The 19117-nt window shown below is 37.7% G+C and overlaps 1 protein-coding gene across 1 annotated transcript in view; it reads left to right on the top strand.

The window, feature by feature from the left end:
* The window catches only part of PREX2 (phosphatidylinositol-3,4,5-trisphosphate dependent Rac exchange factor 2), a 298055-nt gene that overhangs the window by 208349 nt on the left and 70589 nt on the right, over positions 1–19117 (top strand). Inside the window, 3 exon segments of the mRNA XM_004602407.3 lie at positions 1316–1418; positions 6353–6496; positions 14868–14982. Coding sequence (XP_004602464.2) covers positions 1316–1418; positions 6353–6496; positions 14868–14982 — 362 coding nt within the window.

Below are 19117 nucleotides of genomic sequence, written 5' to 3'. Positions count from 1 at the left end.
TAGCAAGATCACCCAGATGTCCTGGGGAAAGATCAAAGGAGCTTTGAAAGCTGCAGGCACTGTGGTCTACGTGACCCTCGAGTAAAGGCTCTTTGGGGCTTTTACTCCACTTGCTGGAGCATCTGGTCATCAGAGGTCAACCTGTTGGGGACATTTCTTTCCGTGTATTTTCCCCTCAGCCAGAAAAATGCAGATTCTTCAATCCTGTTCTCCTAACTCCGAGTTCATGGCATTTTCCTGCTGCTTCAAAGGACTTTTACAAAATGATAGTATAATAGGCATTCCTTTAACAAATAGTATGCACTGCATAGTCTCTTAGGAACCTAAGCGCCAACATGACAATTCTCAGCCTTTTAGTTCTTATGCTGTCCTCTTGGAAATCTTAACTATTTTAGTGATTCTTTCATATAATAAAATAATTTTATTATTCCTCCTGCTCTACTAAACCTATTCAAAATAGATCAGCTTACACATAGCGGGTTTCTAAAATGTATGTAAAGCACATTAAAATTATCATTAACATTCATAAGAAAATGAATATTTCCTCTAATTTAGCTTTTAAAAGATAAGCTATGAATAGTAAAGCTGATTATTCTTTTATGATTAAATTGGTTAAAGATGGTATATAGTGTTTCAAACCGCTGTTAGGCAGGCCAGAATCTAATACTAGGAAAATGATATTGCTGAGACTTGAACTGAACTTGTTATTATATCTGGCCCTTACCTGCCCCAGCTCTAAATAAAATCCTGTAATAAGAGGACAAATGATTAAAACAAATTGGATTTCTTATTCACAGGATGCTAGATTATGGACTCATAAAAACAAGTGAGGTGAAAATTATTCCTGTCCCCAAGCTCTTGGTATGAGAAGTCATTACACACATAAAAATTGCTTTTATCACAGTTCTAATAAATTGCAAATTGACTAATGCATAGATGATCTTATTGCAAAATAGAATGACAATTATACTTTACATCAGAAATATTTTTGATTTTCAATTGCAATGAAATTATAGCAGTTTAAAATTTTTTCTATGTATATATTTGTATAGACAGAATTCAGTATGACTAAACTACAAAATAAACTGAAATGTTGCGTAGAGGCATTTAGACAGTAGGAAAAAGGAAATTATAAAAGAAACTTGTGTCTGATGGCTTTACTTTTTAAGAATTCCTTTTGTAGGTAAGTGTTGATGATGTGTTTTATATAAATAAGTGAAACTATTTTTGGTCTGAATGTGTTATAATTCTACTGTTTGGTTTTATTGTGTTCTCTCCCATATATTGATGCTAGGCCTATTTTTCTTTCATGTAGACAGATGAACAGGCCATGCTAGAAGATACACTGGTTGCACTATTTGACTTGGAAAAGGTTTCCTTTTACTTTAAGCCTTCAGAAGAGGAACCACTGGTTGCTAGTAAGTAGTTAAAAGTTTCATAGACATTTTGTTCAATTTTTTTGTTGGCAAACAACATGGGTTATAACTTCGGTATTGATATACTTAATATGCAATTTACATGGGTAACATATTTATGTTTCAGATAAAATAAAGTATAATAAACAATTGTAGAAATTACAGAGAGTGCGTATGTTACTTTAAATTTTACCCATTTGTGTTCTCCAAGGGTCTTCCCAGGTAGTACTTAGATAGGGAGCCGGGCACCCGCCCTGTCATGCTCTGCCAGTTAGTAGCAGCCTGAGGGTCGGTGCTGGGGCCAGTGAAGCTGCGCTCTTGGGCCTGGCAGTGCGCAGGTAGCTGCCTAGCACAGGGATCCCACTTAGGATCTGCTCATGCTAGGAATGTGCTTCACCACTTTTGAGTTATTTCTCTATGGACTTAAACTTTTTTTTTTTCCAGGGGCTCGGGGGCGGTAGGCGCTCAAAGCACTGAGGCAGTGCTCAGGAGACCAGGGACTTCTTCTAATGGTTCTTGGCCAACTGACACTGAAGTTAAATGCTGGAGTCTGGGGGTGCACTGCTGCTCAGACTCTGTGGGGCCACGGGTTAACTGGGCCACCCTGACGTGCTCAGAGCTCCAAGGCAACACTACGTGATGCTCAGAGATTTGTGTTGCCAGGGATTGAACTAGAAGAGAGTCAGCTTCTCTCTGTCTCTCTTCTCTGTCTGTCTCTGTCTCTGTCTTTGTCTCTGTCTTTCTCTGTCTCTGTCTCTGTCTCTCTGTCTCTCTGTCTCTCTGTCTCTCTGTCTCTCTCTCTCTCTCTCTCTCTCTCTCTCTCTCTCTCTCTCTCTCTCTCTCTCTCTCTTTCTCTCTCCCTCTCCCAGCCACCCCCCTGTACTTTAACTTTTCTTTTGATTTTTGGGCTGCACCTGGTGTTGCTCAAGACTTGCTGTTGGTTCTGTGTTCAGGAATCATTTCTGGTGGACTCAGGGGACCATATGGATCATATGGATGCTGGAGATTAAACCTTGGTCAACTGTCTACAAGGCATACATCTTACCCACTGTATTATCTCTCCAGCTTGTGGAATTTAACTGTGTGTGTGTATGCAACAATTTTTGTGGCCAAGATTTGGTTTATTTTTTACCATGGTAGTAAAATATGCTTGCTATAAAATTGCTACTTAAACAATATTTAGCATATTTTTCTATGACGAAGTAAAAAAGATAATGGAGTTGACTTGATAATAGAACATCATTTTGGAAACTAAAGGGAATACAAGATGAAAATTAATTAGGTGGAAGATTGCAAAAGTTAACCAGGTCAGGAGAGAAAACTTCTTAGCCTAAGAAGGGCAGTCAAGGCCTAAGAGTGAGATGTATGGAGCAGAAGATGGTGGTTCAGACTGTTGGACGGTAAGACTGAGGTGGGGGCCTACATGGCAGGCTGCCAAGAGCAACAAAAATCTGGGCATCCAGTTGAGTGAGTCAGGGGAGCAAGGAAGCCGGAGTCGAGACCATGAGAAGGACTCCCCAATCCTTCCGTTGGCAGAGGAACGACAGTATCAGGCTTAACTAGGAAGAGGCTGTTTTGCTGCATTGTATCCATCCTTATTGCGGGCAAGGACTGGAACAGACTATTAGTAAACTTCTGACTCTGTTGTCTTCACTGTATTACTCAGTGTGCTTTATTAAAGCTCTACAGAGAATTACTCACTCTTGTTTTCATATTAAAGAAGATTCTGGGGAAAAGTGACATGATCTGCAAGTAGAATTCAAATATCGGATTGAAGATATTTTTCTAGAAATTATACAAAAAACATATACATATACATATATGTATGCTAGATGCTATAAACTAAGTTCTTTATAATATTGACTAAATAAAACAAATTCCCAGCTCCCATTTGACCCAGCAATACCACTTCTGGGAATATACCCCGGAGAAGCAAAAAAGTATAGTCAAAATGACATCTGCACCTGTATATTCATCGCAGCACAGTTTACAATAGCCAGAATCTGGAAAAAAACCGAATGCCCAAGAACAGATGACTGACTAAAAAAACTTTGGTACATCTACACCGTGGAATACTATGCAGCTATTAGAAAGCGTGAATCATGAAATTTGCATTTAAGTGGATCAACATGGAAAGTATCATGTTGAGTGAAATGAGTCAGAAAGAAAGAGATAGACACAGAAAGATTGCACTCATATGTGGAATATAAAGTAGCAGAGAGGTATGAGCTAGCAATGATGCAACCTCTGGTAGAAAGCCCTCTGGACTTAATCATTAAAATAGTAAAATACAGAAATCTAGAACTTTGCGGCCGCTGCTGTGGACACAAGATCTCATATCTCTTCATTCTCAGCAATGGAAAACAAATTGTCAAATGCTTCCTTTCCAGCAGGTCCAACTCTGGGGGGGGGGAGGGCGAACTCCAAACAATAATAGTGAGTTTTTTTTGTTTGTATGTAATCAAAGTAAAGAGAAAGTAAAGTGAAATTTATCAGCTACACAGGCGGGGTGGGGGTCAGGGGGGGTGGGGGGAAGTTCACCGTGGTTCTTGGTGGTGGAATATATGCACTGGTGAAGGGATGGGTGTTCGAACATTATGTAACTGAGACTTAAGCCTGAAAGCTTCGTAACTTTCCACATGGTGATTCAATAAAAAATAAATTATGAAAAAAAATTCCCTATTGGCATGCAATTTAGTGATTAGGGAGGATGCAAATGAATAAACGCACCATTTTACACTCACCTCAAGATGAAGAAGGTGCAAGATAATCATATCATATTATGCGCTTGTTATATTAATGCAGTTAATGGAGGAATAAATGGACTTAGATTGCTATAATTCAATTTGGTGGAGCTTCTTCATATTTTTGGAGAAGATTATAATGACAGAAGATCTTTTTTTTTTCAACAGTGATACAAGTAATTTCACAGTACTAAGCTCTCATGCTTTCTCTCAGGTCAGGCATTATTCTGGAAGTGAACGTTATGGTAAATAGGACAGGTATTTTTCTGCTTTCATGGAAATGGTAGCCTTGTGGGTGGAAAACAAGGCATCATCTACAAAGATAATTAGGACCATGATAAATCTTGTGCAAAATTTAAGCTGAAGCAAAAGGCCTGTCACGTGTCCATTTAAGGGGTCACCTGAGAAGAGAATTCTGCAGAAGTAATTTTGAAGCTGAGATCTGAAGGATCAGGATGCTCTGGTCCTCCAGAGGCCTAAGGAAAAGCTATGCAGTCTGAGGGAGCTAACAAATTCCTTATTTGTTGTTTTGTTTTGTTGGGGGCCACACCCAGGGACTTTAGGGCTCACTCCTGACCCTACTTAGGGATCACTCCTCCTGGCTCTGAGGACCATATGCGGCGCCGGGAGTCAATGCAAGGCAGCACCCTCCCCACTGGAGTATCTGTTCATGCCTGGGGAACTAACAAATTCTTAAGTAAAAGGTTTCTTTCCAAACCCAGGGTTCTGTTTAGTGATGGAGTGTTGCATTTATAGGGGCGCCATCCTTGAAATTCTTATACAGTGCAAATTTCTATGCAGGGACTTTTCATCACGCAGTAATTATTTTGAATTATTTTACCTATTTCAGAATCACAATTATTGTTTTTGATTTTTCATGGTATATACACTTTCACAAATAAGAAACAAGAATTTTTATCTCCACATTTTGCATGTTTATACATATATTTTGAGAGTAAGGCCTTTTGCTACTGCATAATATGAAACAAATTGCTTTATGCTTTTTTAAATAACATTATCCATTTGGTAACAGATTGGCTACATTGATGCCAAGCATCACAAAGCAGAACTGAAAAAAAATGTGAAAGACTGTAAGAGGGAAGTAGGAAAAACAAATAATGAATAGAAAATACCTTGATACCTGATTTTCTTTACTACCTTTGCACTTTTTTGTTTAGAACCAAGAAAATAGGATTTTATCTTTCATTAAAATACAATTAATTTCAATCCTTCAAATGAGAGCTTTAGTATCTTTTCAAAACCAAAATTCTTTCATTTTCTTTAAAAATTGAAAACTAAGATAAAATTTTAAAAAGGTTATGTGATACAAAAGAACTGTGGACAAAATACACCTTTTCTGTAATGAGAAGTTAGACACATTTAACACAAAGCCTGTAATCTCTCCAGTTATTAGTGATGTTTAAACTAAAATGCTAATTTTATGTAAAGATTTTTTTTTTCGAGGATCAGGTTAAAAACAACCAGCATTTAGTTTGAAAACATACCTACTATAATTTGACCTTTTAAAGCAGCTTATGTGTTTTTTTTTAGATCTTAAGAAAAATTTTGCATTACTTTTTCATGAGATAATCATGAATAAGTAGTATAAAGATATGAAAAGTATTGATGGCAGCTCTTTGAAATACTCCTGTAGCATATTGCTTTTTCAGTTGATTGTTGTTGTTGTTATAATCTAATTTAGAATGTTTCAAAGTAGCTAAAAGAACTTAGACACATAATTCCTGATGACTGTTGGGTATCAACAAAGGTAATGCATTTTTGATCTGGTTCTCTGGGATGAGTTTGCCAACCCAAACTAATTTTGGTAATCGCTGTGCACATACTACTTAAGAAGAGTACCTCAAGGACTCATTCTGACTAAAATATGAATGAGACAGCTGCTGTGGGAGATTTGGGTTTTAAACCATGTGTAGCTCAACTTCTCATTTAGTTAAGTAAGACATCTGGCATGTCAAAGTGTAATAGACTTTCTTTTTACAGAATTTTATATACAATACAATAATAAATCTGTTACTTTAGTCAGTGCAAGTCTGATTTAATGCTCTTTTATTGAGTAGCACTGTAAATATACCCAAACTGAACTTGTTATACATGTGTACTTTTAATGTATCATTTATAGCAATTTTCAGTATCCTTGTTAGACATTAATTTTCACCTTAAATGTTATTTTAGATGTTCCTCTGACATATCAAGCCGAAGGAAGCCGGCAAGCTCTGAAAGTTTACTTCTACCTAGATAGTTATCATTTTGAACAGCTGCCTCAAAGGTTGAAAAATGGAGGAGGGTTCAAAATTCATCCTGTTCTTTTTGCTCAAGGTAAGCTGCTGTGATTTTATGCATTATACAGTAGGTTATTTATCCCTATCTTAGAAAGTCAAATTGTCACCATCATGATTTTTCTTATTAATTTGAAAATCTCTTCTGGTGTGCATGATATATTAGCTACTAGAGATAATTAAGGAAAGAATCATGTGTGATTTGTTATTTATTAAATATGATAATATTTATAATGAAGACCACTATTTATAATGGAGACCATCATAAATATTATATTATTTGATAAATAAATGAGAGGATTAAGTAACTAAAGTTAACTTAGTTTGGCTTAAATTACAATAAAACCATTAAAAACATATGCTAACATTTTTAGAGTAAAATAGCTATATTATGAACAGAATTGCTAATACAAACAAACTGGCATATATCACACTTGTATATAAATATATATATTTAAAAACTTTCAGTATCACTGGGTTTTAAGTTAATGGTGACTTTTTTACATTTACTTTCTCTATGTCAGATATTTTGTCAAAAATGTATGTCTTTTAAATAGGAACAGTTTTCTAAATGAAAAATGAGTGCCAGTTATAAAGAAAATTAATATTAGCACTAGTAAGATGATTTTTGTAGTGAACTGTTTTCCAAGGGAATAGCCTATCTATTTTTTATTTCAAGTTCACAAATGCTTCCTTGAAAAAAATCAAAAGTCCAGATTATTATTTAGACTCTTTTCGTCAATGGTTTTCTTTTTCATAAAGAACAAAACTGAAAAATATCTCATGCTTTGCTCTGAAAGATTCTATCAATTTCTCTGACTGGTATTATAGAACATTTCAATTTTCTTCTTTTAGATTATCAAGAACTGTACTAGTTTTGCTGTAGAATTTTTATATTTGGATAAAAGATGAGAAAAGCAGAGAATAAAATCAATTTCTGTAACTAAAAAACAGACAAACGTATGAAATTCATATTCACTAACAAATGAAAATTCTGCTTTGTACCCTACGCATGAAATGCTGAAGGATAGATGACTTTATTGACTAATTGTTGTAGTCTAAAGACAATGACTATCTAGAACAGTTACTTTACTGTAACTAGTATATTTAGAGTATCTAGAATATCTAGAATATATATTTGCTTGAGCAGGCACCAGTAATGCCTCCATTGTAAGACTTGTGGTTACTGTTTTTGGCATATCGAATACGCCGCCAGGGTAGCTTGCCAGATTCTGCTATGCGGACTCTATACTCTCGGTAGCTTGCCGGGCTCTCCAAGAGAGGCAGAGGAATTGAACCCGGGTCAGCCGCGTGCAAGGCAAACGCCCTACCTGCTGTGGCTGTGCTATCACTCCAGCCAGGCGGGATACTCTCAGTAGCCTGCCGGGCTCTCCGAGGGGGACAGAGGAATCGAACCCGGGTCAGCCACGTGCAAGGCAAACGCCCTACCCACTGTGCTATCGCTCCAGCAAGCTACCAAGAGTATCCTGCCCGCACAGCAGAGCCTGGCAAGCTACCCCTGGCGAATTCGATATGGTAAAAACAGTAACCACAAGTCTCACAGTGGAGGTGTTAATGGTGCCGGCTCAAGCAAATCGTTGAGCAACAGGATGACGGTGATACAGTGATTCAGCCCTTGATTAAGCGATTGAATTGGACATGAACAGGTAGAAATAATTTTTTTTTTTAATTCAGAGCATAAATATACTTTGGAGCTATGTTGGGAGAATAATAAAACTAAAATATGTTGAAACTCCATTACAGAGATAGATGGTCTTAGAAGACCAGCAAGGAAGCTTGCCCAGAATGCTAACTGCTACTTGGCTTAACCAGGGCTTACAGTTATTAAAGTCTATTCATTTATTTTTCTTTATTGTGTCTTTTCTGAAATCTTGTCTTTGAAATCATTACTGGATGACAGATGGCACTAAGAATTTTTTCTAATAAATTATTAATTTTGTCACGATAACTATAAATAACTGAATATTCATACCCAGCAACAAATGTGCATAGGAAAAGATTATTTTTCAAGTAACCTCTATTTTATTATTGTCACTGAGCCAATTCAAAAGTAATCCTTAAATATATATGATTTTAGAGGAGTAATATTATCTGGATGCAATTTTAAAACCTACAGCAAACTTAGTATTTTCCTAGCAATAAAATAAGAAAAATGATGGGAAAAAGCAAGAGTGGGAATACTTTGCAGTTTACGTTACAGATAGGTAAGACTAGGGAAAAAACCTGTTAGTATAAGGATTTTTTTCATTTAAATGGAATTCAGGAAATTGTTCTGTGTCCATAAAGTTCCTATAAGGAATCATTAGTAGCCCTTATTATTCATCAGATAGAAGCGTAGTAAATGCATGGCTAGTTTGAGTAGAGATTAAGATCTGGCATTTGAAAGTGGAGGTAAATGTAAGAGAATCCAAATGGAGTCTATTTCTAAAATGAGCTTCTATTTAAAGGATTTGTTATATGGTGCAATTATACATAAACTATGGCAGACAAAAAAGAATTAGAGTGAGATGAGTTTTTAAAGTCTCCTGGGAAATTTGTTCAGGTCATTCTTCCTTAAGTTGTATGTGGTACCATCTGTTTAGAAAGGGAACCCAGTGTGCTGCCTTCTTCCCATCTTCTTTGCCTGCATGGACTCTTGTGCTAAGATACACACAGTAGTTGGTGTGTCATCCTGAAAGTATAGGACTTCATTCCAAAAACTGAATTAAGATTTCTGGACTGGAGTAATAGTATAGCATTAGCAAATGTGCCTTGCATATGGCAGACCCAGGTTCTATCCCCGGCACCACATGTGTTCCCCCCAAGTCCACCACAAGTAATTCCTGAGCGCAGGGCCAGGAGTAAGCTTTGAGCACCACTGTGTATGGCCCCCAAATTATATATATATATATTTATATATATGCATATATATAAGTTTTTATAGCGATGGCATAGCAGTTGGGCATTCACCTTTCACGAGGCCGACCCAGGTTCGATTCTTCCACCTCTCTTGGAGAGCCTGGCAAGCTACCGAGAGTATAGAGTCCACATGGCAGAGCCTGGCGAGCTACCCGTGCGTATTGGATATGCCAAAAACAGTAACAATAAGTCTCTCAATGAGAGACGTTACTGGTGTCCGCTCAAACAAATTGATGAGCAATGGGATGACAGTGACAGTGACAGTGACACATACACACATACACACATGTGAATCAGATTTCTGGAGAATAGAACTGACAGGAAAGTCAGCAGGAAGCATAAACAAATGTTGGAACATGAATATCATAGTAAAGCAGTCATCTAGCCTTTTTTTTTTCAATAATGTAGGAGCACTGCTATTTATTCAGCCATTGAGCCACTGATTAAGTTGATTGAATTGGGTATGAACTCCACATGACTTTTTAAAAACATTTTTTAACTTTATAAGTTAGTTCACAATGTTTGATTACATTCAATATTCAAACACCAATCCCACCACTATTACAGCTTCCCACCACCAAATTTGGGATGTTTCTCTCACCCACCTCCCTCTACAGCCTCTTGGTGAAGACAGCCTGGTGCGGAGTCAGGAGATTCTGCAGCTCTCTCTTTCAGGAGTTTTAGTTTATAGTCCCTGGGTCTTGGCTGTTGATGAGATTACATGGCGCCGGGGGCAGTTTGTGGGTGTGACTGCCAAGCTACTGGAAAACTGGGGACCTGGGAGGAGGAGTCCCAGTCCCAATCCACACGAGCCTGGAGCTCTCAGTCACGGGTTCCTGCATACCTCTGCGCTACAGGCCCTAACTGCATCTTTTGATCTCTTTTGAAATTTATGGGTCTCTGAAGTAATGCCAATAAGTGAGCTTATAAAGCTGAGCTGGAGGAGGTTTGTGGGTGTGTCTCCCACATACCTAACTTTTGGCTATTTAATTTCTTGGTAAACTTGGTAAACCCCACGTTGTTGGGGTCTGGCCAGAGGCACAGCAGCAATTTGGGGGTATCTGGAAGTCTGAAGGTACCATCAGGCTGCTGATGCACTCGCCCCACAGGTACAGGTTGACCTGCTGGCAGTACCATACCCCCCATCTAGCTTTCTTAATTTATTAATACATCCACATCTTCTACTGGTCAGGATTTTAATCATGTTGCTACTCATAGTCTTCATAAGCAGAGCAAGTAACAGTAAGAAATGTGTACAGCAGTTCCTAGAATAATACTGTTTTGGAGGCTGGAGAGAGTATACAGGGGGTAAGGCACTTGCTTTGCATTTGACTATCTTTAGCTTTATCCCTAACTCTACATATCATTACCCAACCACCACCAGAGTGGCCCTGAACAAAAAGCCATGATATTGCCCGAATCTCCCCTCTTAAAAAGTTAGTAGTGTTTATTTTTTGCATTCATTATAAGTTTTATTAAGGGGGAAACAGTCACTTCCAAACAGGGCCACTGTCTCTGTAGTTACTTGTTCTCCACATGACTCTGTAGCTTTTTTCTGGTTCTTCTATGTCTGCTCACGTCCAAAAGATGTATATGCTAGTTGTAGGCAATGGGATGTCTCAGTGGTCCATTTGAATGAGTGTCTATGTGTATATGTGCATCCTATCCATGATTGCTTCTTTCTCTGTGCCCTGAGTTGCCAGGATGGAGTTAGTGGGTCTGGGAATGAGGAAATGAATTAAAATAAATAATATAATAAATATTTATGGGTCTTTATTTTGAAGTTTCGTTGTGTGATTATAAAATGATGTAGGAGGGCTGGAATGATAGTACAGAGGGGAGGGCTTTTGCCTTGCACAAGACAGACCCGGATTCAATCCCTGGCATCCCATATGGTCCCATCAAACACCACCAGGAGTGATTCCTGAGCGCAGAGTCAAGAGGAGGAATCCCTAAATATTGCCAACTGTGACCCAAGAAGGAAAAAAAAGAATTTTCTCATGCTATTCATAGCAAGCAATACAAAATATATTATCTCGCATCTGCCTGTGGGGCAGGCTTAAGTGGTGATTGGTGTTGAAATATTGAATGTACTCAACTATTGTGAACAACTTTATGAAAAATAAAATTTAAAAAAAAGAAAATGATGTAGGAACTTTCATTCCTATCCATTGGCCAATTGTAAAATTGGTTTTGTTACACATGGCTTTTGATTAAATTCCGTTTCCAAGACCTATGGAGAATATTGAAGGCTGTCTTCCACATTTTTGAAATGAAAGATTCCACTCAAGGACAACCTTTGGGACAGCCTATGTCATTAGGATCCAAGTGTGCAAAACTTGGACTAGGATTCAAGTGGAGAATTGAGAGAGAGGCCTCAGCACGGAGGCCCTGGAGAGTAACCCCAGCCATCGTGAAGAGTCTGAGCGTTGATTCAGAGCATTCGGCAGGAGCAGCACACATCTTGCACCTTTCCGTCTGTGCCTTTCTGTACAGAATGGGAAAGGCTGCTCCCGCACTGAAGGGCTTCTCCTGAGGAGATGCTCATTTCGAAGAAAATGCCCATGAGAAAAGCTGCAGCCTTAGCTGTTTTGTTTTGTTTGGGGGCCACACCTGGCAGTGCTCAGGGCTTAGCCCTGGCTCAAGAGCATGATGCTCTGGGGACTGTATGTGGTGTCAGAGATTGAACCCATGTCAATTGCATGCAAGAGCAATGCCTTACTCTACTACCTCTCCAGCCCTAGCCCTAGCTGGCTTTTACACAAATACAACAAATACAAATGTTCCCTCTCCTACTCACATGGTAGATTTTAGACCTACCCTTAGCTTGACTCTCTCTAAGTCTCATAGCTAACCTGTGGCACATCACCAGGCTCTTCAGGCTTGAGGGCCTGAGCCCTTGGCCCCTAGGATGGCTTTCTCAGCCAGGGTTGCTGCAGTGATCCATTCGCCATCAGATCTGAGCTGTGGAGTATCAGGAAAGCCCCAAGTGACTAATCTTGGTGCCTAACATACCCCTCCCTGTCATTATTAGCTGCAGTGGCCCCACCCTATGATCAAGATGGTTTTTTCTGCCTAGTTTTTCAACATTGGGTCAAAGAACCTCAGTTTCTCATGTTGCCATGATAGTAAACAGTTCCGTGGAATCTCTGCTTTGTCTGCTTGGGGGACGAGTACCCCTAAGATTCCAGCTCAGACAGGACACGCAGGATGGGAAGCACGTGCCCTCCAAAGAAGGCTGTAGGATTTATAGTATATCAGATTTCCAGGGCTGCTATAATAAATTAACCATACACTGGGACATTTAACCCAATAGAAATATATTAAATTGTAGTTTTGCAGGAAGTTTTGAATCAAGGTATCTTAAGACTATATTCCCTTAAAAGCTAAAGAAAGAACCCTTCCATGCAAAAGTTGGCAGCAGCCGTTGGCACATCATGGCTTGCTGACAGGTGGTTACAATCTGCCTTCTTCATCTGTGTCTCTGTCCAAGTTTCCTCCTATTATAGGGACAACAAGTTACTGGTTTCAGGCCTATTTGAATTCCAGTCTGACTTCCTTTTACTTTGATGATGCCAGCAAATGCCACACTTTTTTCAAAATGTGACTGCCAACAGCTGTGACTCACAGTCACTTCTGTTTCCAGTCTTGGTTGGTAGACTCACGTATTCTACCTCATAGAGGTATGCCATTGTTAAAAATTCTCACTACACACAGTGTGTACTGGGAATGATGTCAGCACATCAATACATATGATATTTTTTCCTTGTTATGTGTTACAAAATTCCTAATCTTCATATTTTGTGAGCTGGAGCTCTTTCGCCTTTCACGCAGTTGACCCGTGTTCGATTCCTCCGCCCCTCTTGGAGAGCCTGGCAAGCTACCCGTGGCGTATTGGATATGCCAAAAGCAGTAACAATAAGTCTCGCAATGAGAGACGTTACTGGTGCCCGCTCGAACAAATAGATGAGGAATGAGATGACAGTGACTGACATATTTTGTGATGGTTTCCTTTAGTTCATTCTTTTGTGATGTGAAGCTGTGTGTATTTATAGATATATGTATGTGTATATATGTACATATATACACACATATATATGTATACATATATATGTATACATGTACATATATGTGCATGTATATTCTGTTACCCCAACTTTTAATGTTTTAAAAAGTGACCCTTGGGTCAGTAGCTATGCTACACTTGACTATAGATCTCCAAACGCCATGACATCCTGAGCATCTTGAGCATCACTAGTGTAGATTGGAGACCCCTGAGCACTGCTGAGGTGACCCTGGAAATCCCATGGACATAAGTAGCCCTGGTGTTCCCCAGCACCACATCTTTGGGTCCTGACCACTGGCCTGGCTGGCCAAGTATTGCAGAGAAGTTTCCTTGGCCCTGAGCACTACTTGGCTATCTTTTTCCTCCGCTAACCCCAAGATATATTCTCTGAGAATAAGTAAAATTACCCAGATGTGGTACCATTTGCTGCCTTAAGAAAGAGGTTTTTGTCTATTACAAATATTGCTATTTTCTTAGTTAACTTCATGAGTATTTTTCCTCTTTAAAAAATTCTTAGGGTTTTTTAAGATAACGGTTCTTTAACTTTCTCTTTGGTTTTTCCATGATATTTATCTCCAAATGTTAATAGCTCTTTGTAGAAGGGAGGAACTGTTCTCAGAACTGAGATCTCTTAAATACTGAGTCAGTATTGAAACACAGGCACTCACCTTTCTTAGCAGGCACACTCATTTCCCACATGCTGATAACATGGAACAGACAAAACTTGGCTTGATCATTTCTGAGAAGTTATAATAGTGTATGGACAATGTCTTATTTAACTAACAAATATTCTGTGTTTTATCAGAAGATGTTAGTTCAAAATTATTTTTCTGTTCTCTTCATTCCTTTCAGGAAAAATGTATTTTGAGTACAAATGCAGATGACTTTCATTCTTAAAACAGTTTAATATTTTGGATTTTTTTCTAGTCATTGTGCATTTTCTTTCTTTTTCTTTTTTCATTTTTCTAACTACTTGAATTTAGTGGAATTTTTTAGTAGCAAAACTAGCAAACTCACACTTTATTTTAAATATGACCTTTAATAAAATGTTGTAAAATTAACTAAATTGAATATTTATTCAATTAAATATGGTAATATTATTTTTGAAAAGTCCATTGTTATATGAATGACAACTAAAGAAAAAACAGAAGAAGATGGAAAGGATGAACAAAATTTTGGACATTATTTTATGTTTCAATGTATTTTCTTTGTTTTGTTTCGTATGTTTGTTTTGGTGTTTTATCAAGTGGTGTTCAGGACTTACTCCTGGATCTGTGCTCAGGGATCACTCCTGGTAGGGCTCAGGGGACAATATATAGTGCGGGTGACCAAACTCAGGTCATTTTTGGTTGACCTAATAAATTTACTGATCTCCAGTAGGATTAATAGGCATGAGTTATAATAGTATATTTACTTGTTTACACAGCACTGGAGAGCATGGAAGGTTATTATTATAGAGACAGTATTTCAGTGGAAGAATTTCAAGCCCAAATAAATGCTGCCTCTCTGGAAAAGGTCAAACAATACAACCAGAAGCTCAGGTATGTATCCTTAAATATTTGAAAATATAATTTTCTTTTTGTGCTTTATAAGAGCACATGAATAGAACTTTTGTGTCACACATTATATTGATTGATATTGATTTGATATAAAGTCCTTTTGCAAAGGGTTCAGTATTTCTAATATCTTATATATGATTTTTTCAAATGATAGTAAAATTGTCTGAAAATGTCCATGTTAATGTTTAAATTTCTGAGTAATATGTAAAGAAGAGTTTAAATAGCAATTGGACTATTTTCAGGAAAATAAAGTGATTTATTTTATGGTGGTTTTCTTAAAGGAATTTCAGTGTACTAATCAAAAACCAAGACCCTTCATGTACCATTGAAAAACAAACACTCCAGGGGCTGGAGCGATAGCACAGCGGGTAGGGCGTTTGCCTTGCACGCGGCCGACCCGGGTTCGATTCCCAGCATCCCATATGGTCCCCAGAGCACCGCCAGGGATAATTCCTGAGTGCAGAGCCAGGAGTAACCCCTGTGCATCGCCGGGTGTGACCCAAAAACCAAAAAAAAAAAAAGAAAAAAAAAAAAGAAAAACAAACACTCCAACCCAAGGAAAGGACTTGCTGAATATGAAAATATTTAGTGTTTGAAAAATATCAATTATAATAATATTTGCACTTTACTGTTCTTTTTTCTTTTAAACATGTTACAAATATAATAAAGGCAGGCAAAATAAGTTGACAATAAATAAGAAAAGTTAACAATTTATAATTTTTTTTTTTCTTTTTGGGTCAAACCCAGTGATGCACAGGGGTTATTCCTGGCTTTGCACTCAGCAATTACTCCTGGTGGTGCTCAGGGGACCATATGGGATGCTGGGACTCAACCCGGGTGAGCTGCGTGCAAGGCAAATGCCCTACCCACTGTGCTATCGCTCCATCCCCAACAATTTAAAATTTTTAGCAAATTAGTAGCAAATGTACCGCCCTTCTTACAAATTACTATTGACAAATCACTGTGGAGTCTCACTAGCAAAGGTCAGGGCTGTGGGTCAGTGGTAGAAGGGCAAATTCTTGCATGTGTAAATACCTAGCTTGAATCCTAGCACCAACCCCCAACCTCTCCCAAAAATGTTATCAGGCCATGGTATTTTTGTAAAAATATATTTTGTTTTAACTTAAGTCTTAGTAATTTAAAAATAATATTGTGGCTTATAAAATTTGATTCCCAATATAATTAAACTGAGAGTTAATTTAAAATTCCTGACACTGTAAGATGTTGGTTTTTGTGATTCTGACCTAGGGTAGGCTTTCTTTCATTTTATCTCCACATCCCTGCCTCCTTCACACCTCTTCTTGTTCCTATGTATGGCCTTTACTTCACTGCAGCTTTCTCTTTTTTAAAGCTCTCATCCTCCAAACTTTCAGACTCTTACTATTGTTAGTCTTTCATGTCTCTCAAGATGTTCTCAGGAGACCCCTGAGTGATAGCACCTATACAATGCTGCCTGACCTCTGTGGTGCAGTTCTCAGGGGCCTCGGTTCCATGTCTTTTTTCAATTAATCATATACTTTTTCTTCTAAAATGTGCTAGGGTGGGCCTGCAAGATAGTACAGGTGGTAAGCCGCTTGTCCTGCATGTGGCCAACCCTGATTCAGTCCCGACACCATCAGGAGTGATCCTTCTGAACACCACTGGGTGTGGCCCAACCCACACCCTCCACCACGATTTCTTTGCTTTGTTTACCAAAAGAATGTTGAATGATTACTTGCATTGGGAAAAGAAAATGTTAATCTTGAATTTGGGGGATTTTTTTTTTGCTTTTGCTTCTTTGGGTTTTGTAGTGCTAGAGCTGGAACTCGACCTCATGTGGCCTCAGGCTCTCAAGGCATTCACTTTACCACTGAGCCACCTCCCCTGCCCTGAAGGTGTTAATTTTGAACCCAAAATTGAAAATTGGTAGATCCACTAACTAAGAAATACAGATGTAAGAAGTCTAAGTGCAGGAGAAAGGATGAAGCTCAGTGGTAGATGACATACCTGCAGGGATCAGGTCCTGAATTTGATCTCTGCCCACCCCCTTAAAAAAAAAAAAGTAAGAAGCAGCACGATATAAATCCAGTAGCTTTTAATCTGCCCATTAGTGAAGTATAGATAGTGAAGAATCCTATCTTCACTCGGATATTTATAACATGTTTGGGGGTTATGTTTGAAATAAAAATCAAAACACTTTTGTACACTATGTGGGCCTTGAGATACATCCTTCAAGCTCTCTTTGAGGAAATAGATCTAGATCATTGCACTTGCACTCTAATGATAATGTCTAGTCAGTTTCCTTGTCTCTAAGAAACAGTGTTGTTTGAATCTATTTGCATCATGCCATACTATCCTTCCTGGTTTCTGAAATCATGCAGGTACTTTACTTCTCCAGGACTTTGCCATCTTCATTTGGCACCTGCTGTTTTAGCCTCCAATTTTTTGTCAGGTTACTATTCATGTGATTTGGTGGCTCACTCTAGTTTAGCGTCATAAATCAATTTCATTGGATATTTTGACTTGGATATGGTGTGAACATGAGATTTTTTGAAATTCCCTTGGATATTTTAGTGTGTAGCAGGAATTGAAAGCCAGTCTCCTAGGTCAGGAGTTCTCAGAGTATGATCCTCTCACCAGCAACATTAATATTATAGGTGATCTTCTGAAATCACAAACCTTCCAGGAGATTCTATTGCATTCTGTGTCTCTGAAACAGCACCCTAGACTAAATGAGCATATGCTTTTCTTCCTCTCATTTTACTGGTAGATGTTAATAAATTTCACTTTTTTCTCCTTGATGATGGTTATATGTACAAATTACTCATTTATTTTAAACTCATTGTGATAGAGGATAAGTTTGCCTCGATGTTTCTCTTGTGTTTATCAAATTATTTTGCATAAGAATCCCTCTTAAGTGTCTTTTGCATTAAATTTTTTAGGAATAACATGCAGAGAAACGTGGGGCGTTATGTAGTATTCACAATGCTGTGAATTTTTTATAAGATACATGATAAAATGTTTAAATTTTGTTGTTGTGTCAAAAAAAGCAAGTGTATTGATTGCACTCTATCTCCTCATGAAAAAGAACTTTTAATCATGCTTTCCTGGTGAAAGCATCCTTAAAAAAATAAAAGCCTCATATAACTTAGGTAACCCTGTTAGTAGTTATTAACTGTATCTGATTCCTACATATTAGACCTTCTATATATAAGAAGGCTATTTCCTTCCTCTTATTTCCAAATAATTGCTTTGTTTCCTGCTTAGTTCTGGAGTAAAGGTGTTAAATGTTTACAATTTCCTATTACTTAGTAACCCTAAATATTCTGAAACTTCTCATGAATAAGTTCTTGGTTTTCAAAACCATAGGCACATGTTGAGCACTTCCTTAAAGGGGCTTTATTTGGTCCATTTTTAAAAAATATGCATTACAGAAAAACAGTGAACTCTGCAAAATCCAGGGTAAGTGTCCTATAGAGGCAGAGAAAATGCATTCCCTCTAGTAATGAGATTTCTTCAGAATTGCAACAGATAGGTAGAAATAATTTGCTACTTAAAAGTAAAGATAGTTATAGTCATATTAACCTATACATTTTAATAACATTGTTATTAAAATGGGGTTACACACAATATTTGGATGAGTTAAGTGAATTATTTAAGAAGCCAGTCAGTTATATATTATCATTTCCACTTTAAAATTTACCATATATAGAGTTGTAAGGCCAAAATTTAAATCAATGATTTCTTTCTAAATTAATAATTTTAAACTATATTGGACTATCTCACTGAGCAGAGTGATCATTAATGCACCAAAAGCAAATTAAGCTTTGGTGTAAGGTATTAAAGGGTCCCTACTTGCTTTAATTCTGTAACACCATTCATTCATTTATTGAATATTTATGAAGTTTCTATTCTTAAAGATATGGAAAAAAAAGAGAAAATGATTAAATAATCAAATAAATGCAACCTCTATCTAAATTCAGAAGACATTCTTCAATGACTTAGAACAGTGAAAGTTTATGTGGAATCATAAAAGACCACAAATAGCCAAAATTATTCTGAAAGACAAGAAATTGAGGGGCACCTCACTACCTAATTTGAATCTATACTATAAAGCCCTTGTAATCAAAACAGTGTG

Source organism: Sorex araneus, chromosome 2, assembly GCF_027595985.1.
Source record: "Sorex araneus isolate mSorAra2 chromosome 2, mSorAra2.pri, whole genome shotgun sequence".
Classification (NCBI taxonomy): domain Eukaryota; kingdom Metazoa; phylum Chordata; class Mammalia; order Eulipotyphla; family Soricidae; genus Sorex; species Sorex araneus.
Note: the sequence above shows the minus strand (reverse complement) of the source record. Positions and strands in the feature narration are given on the sequence as shown.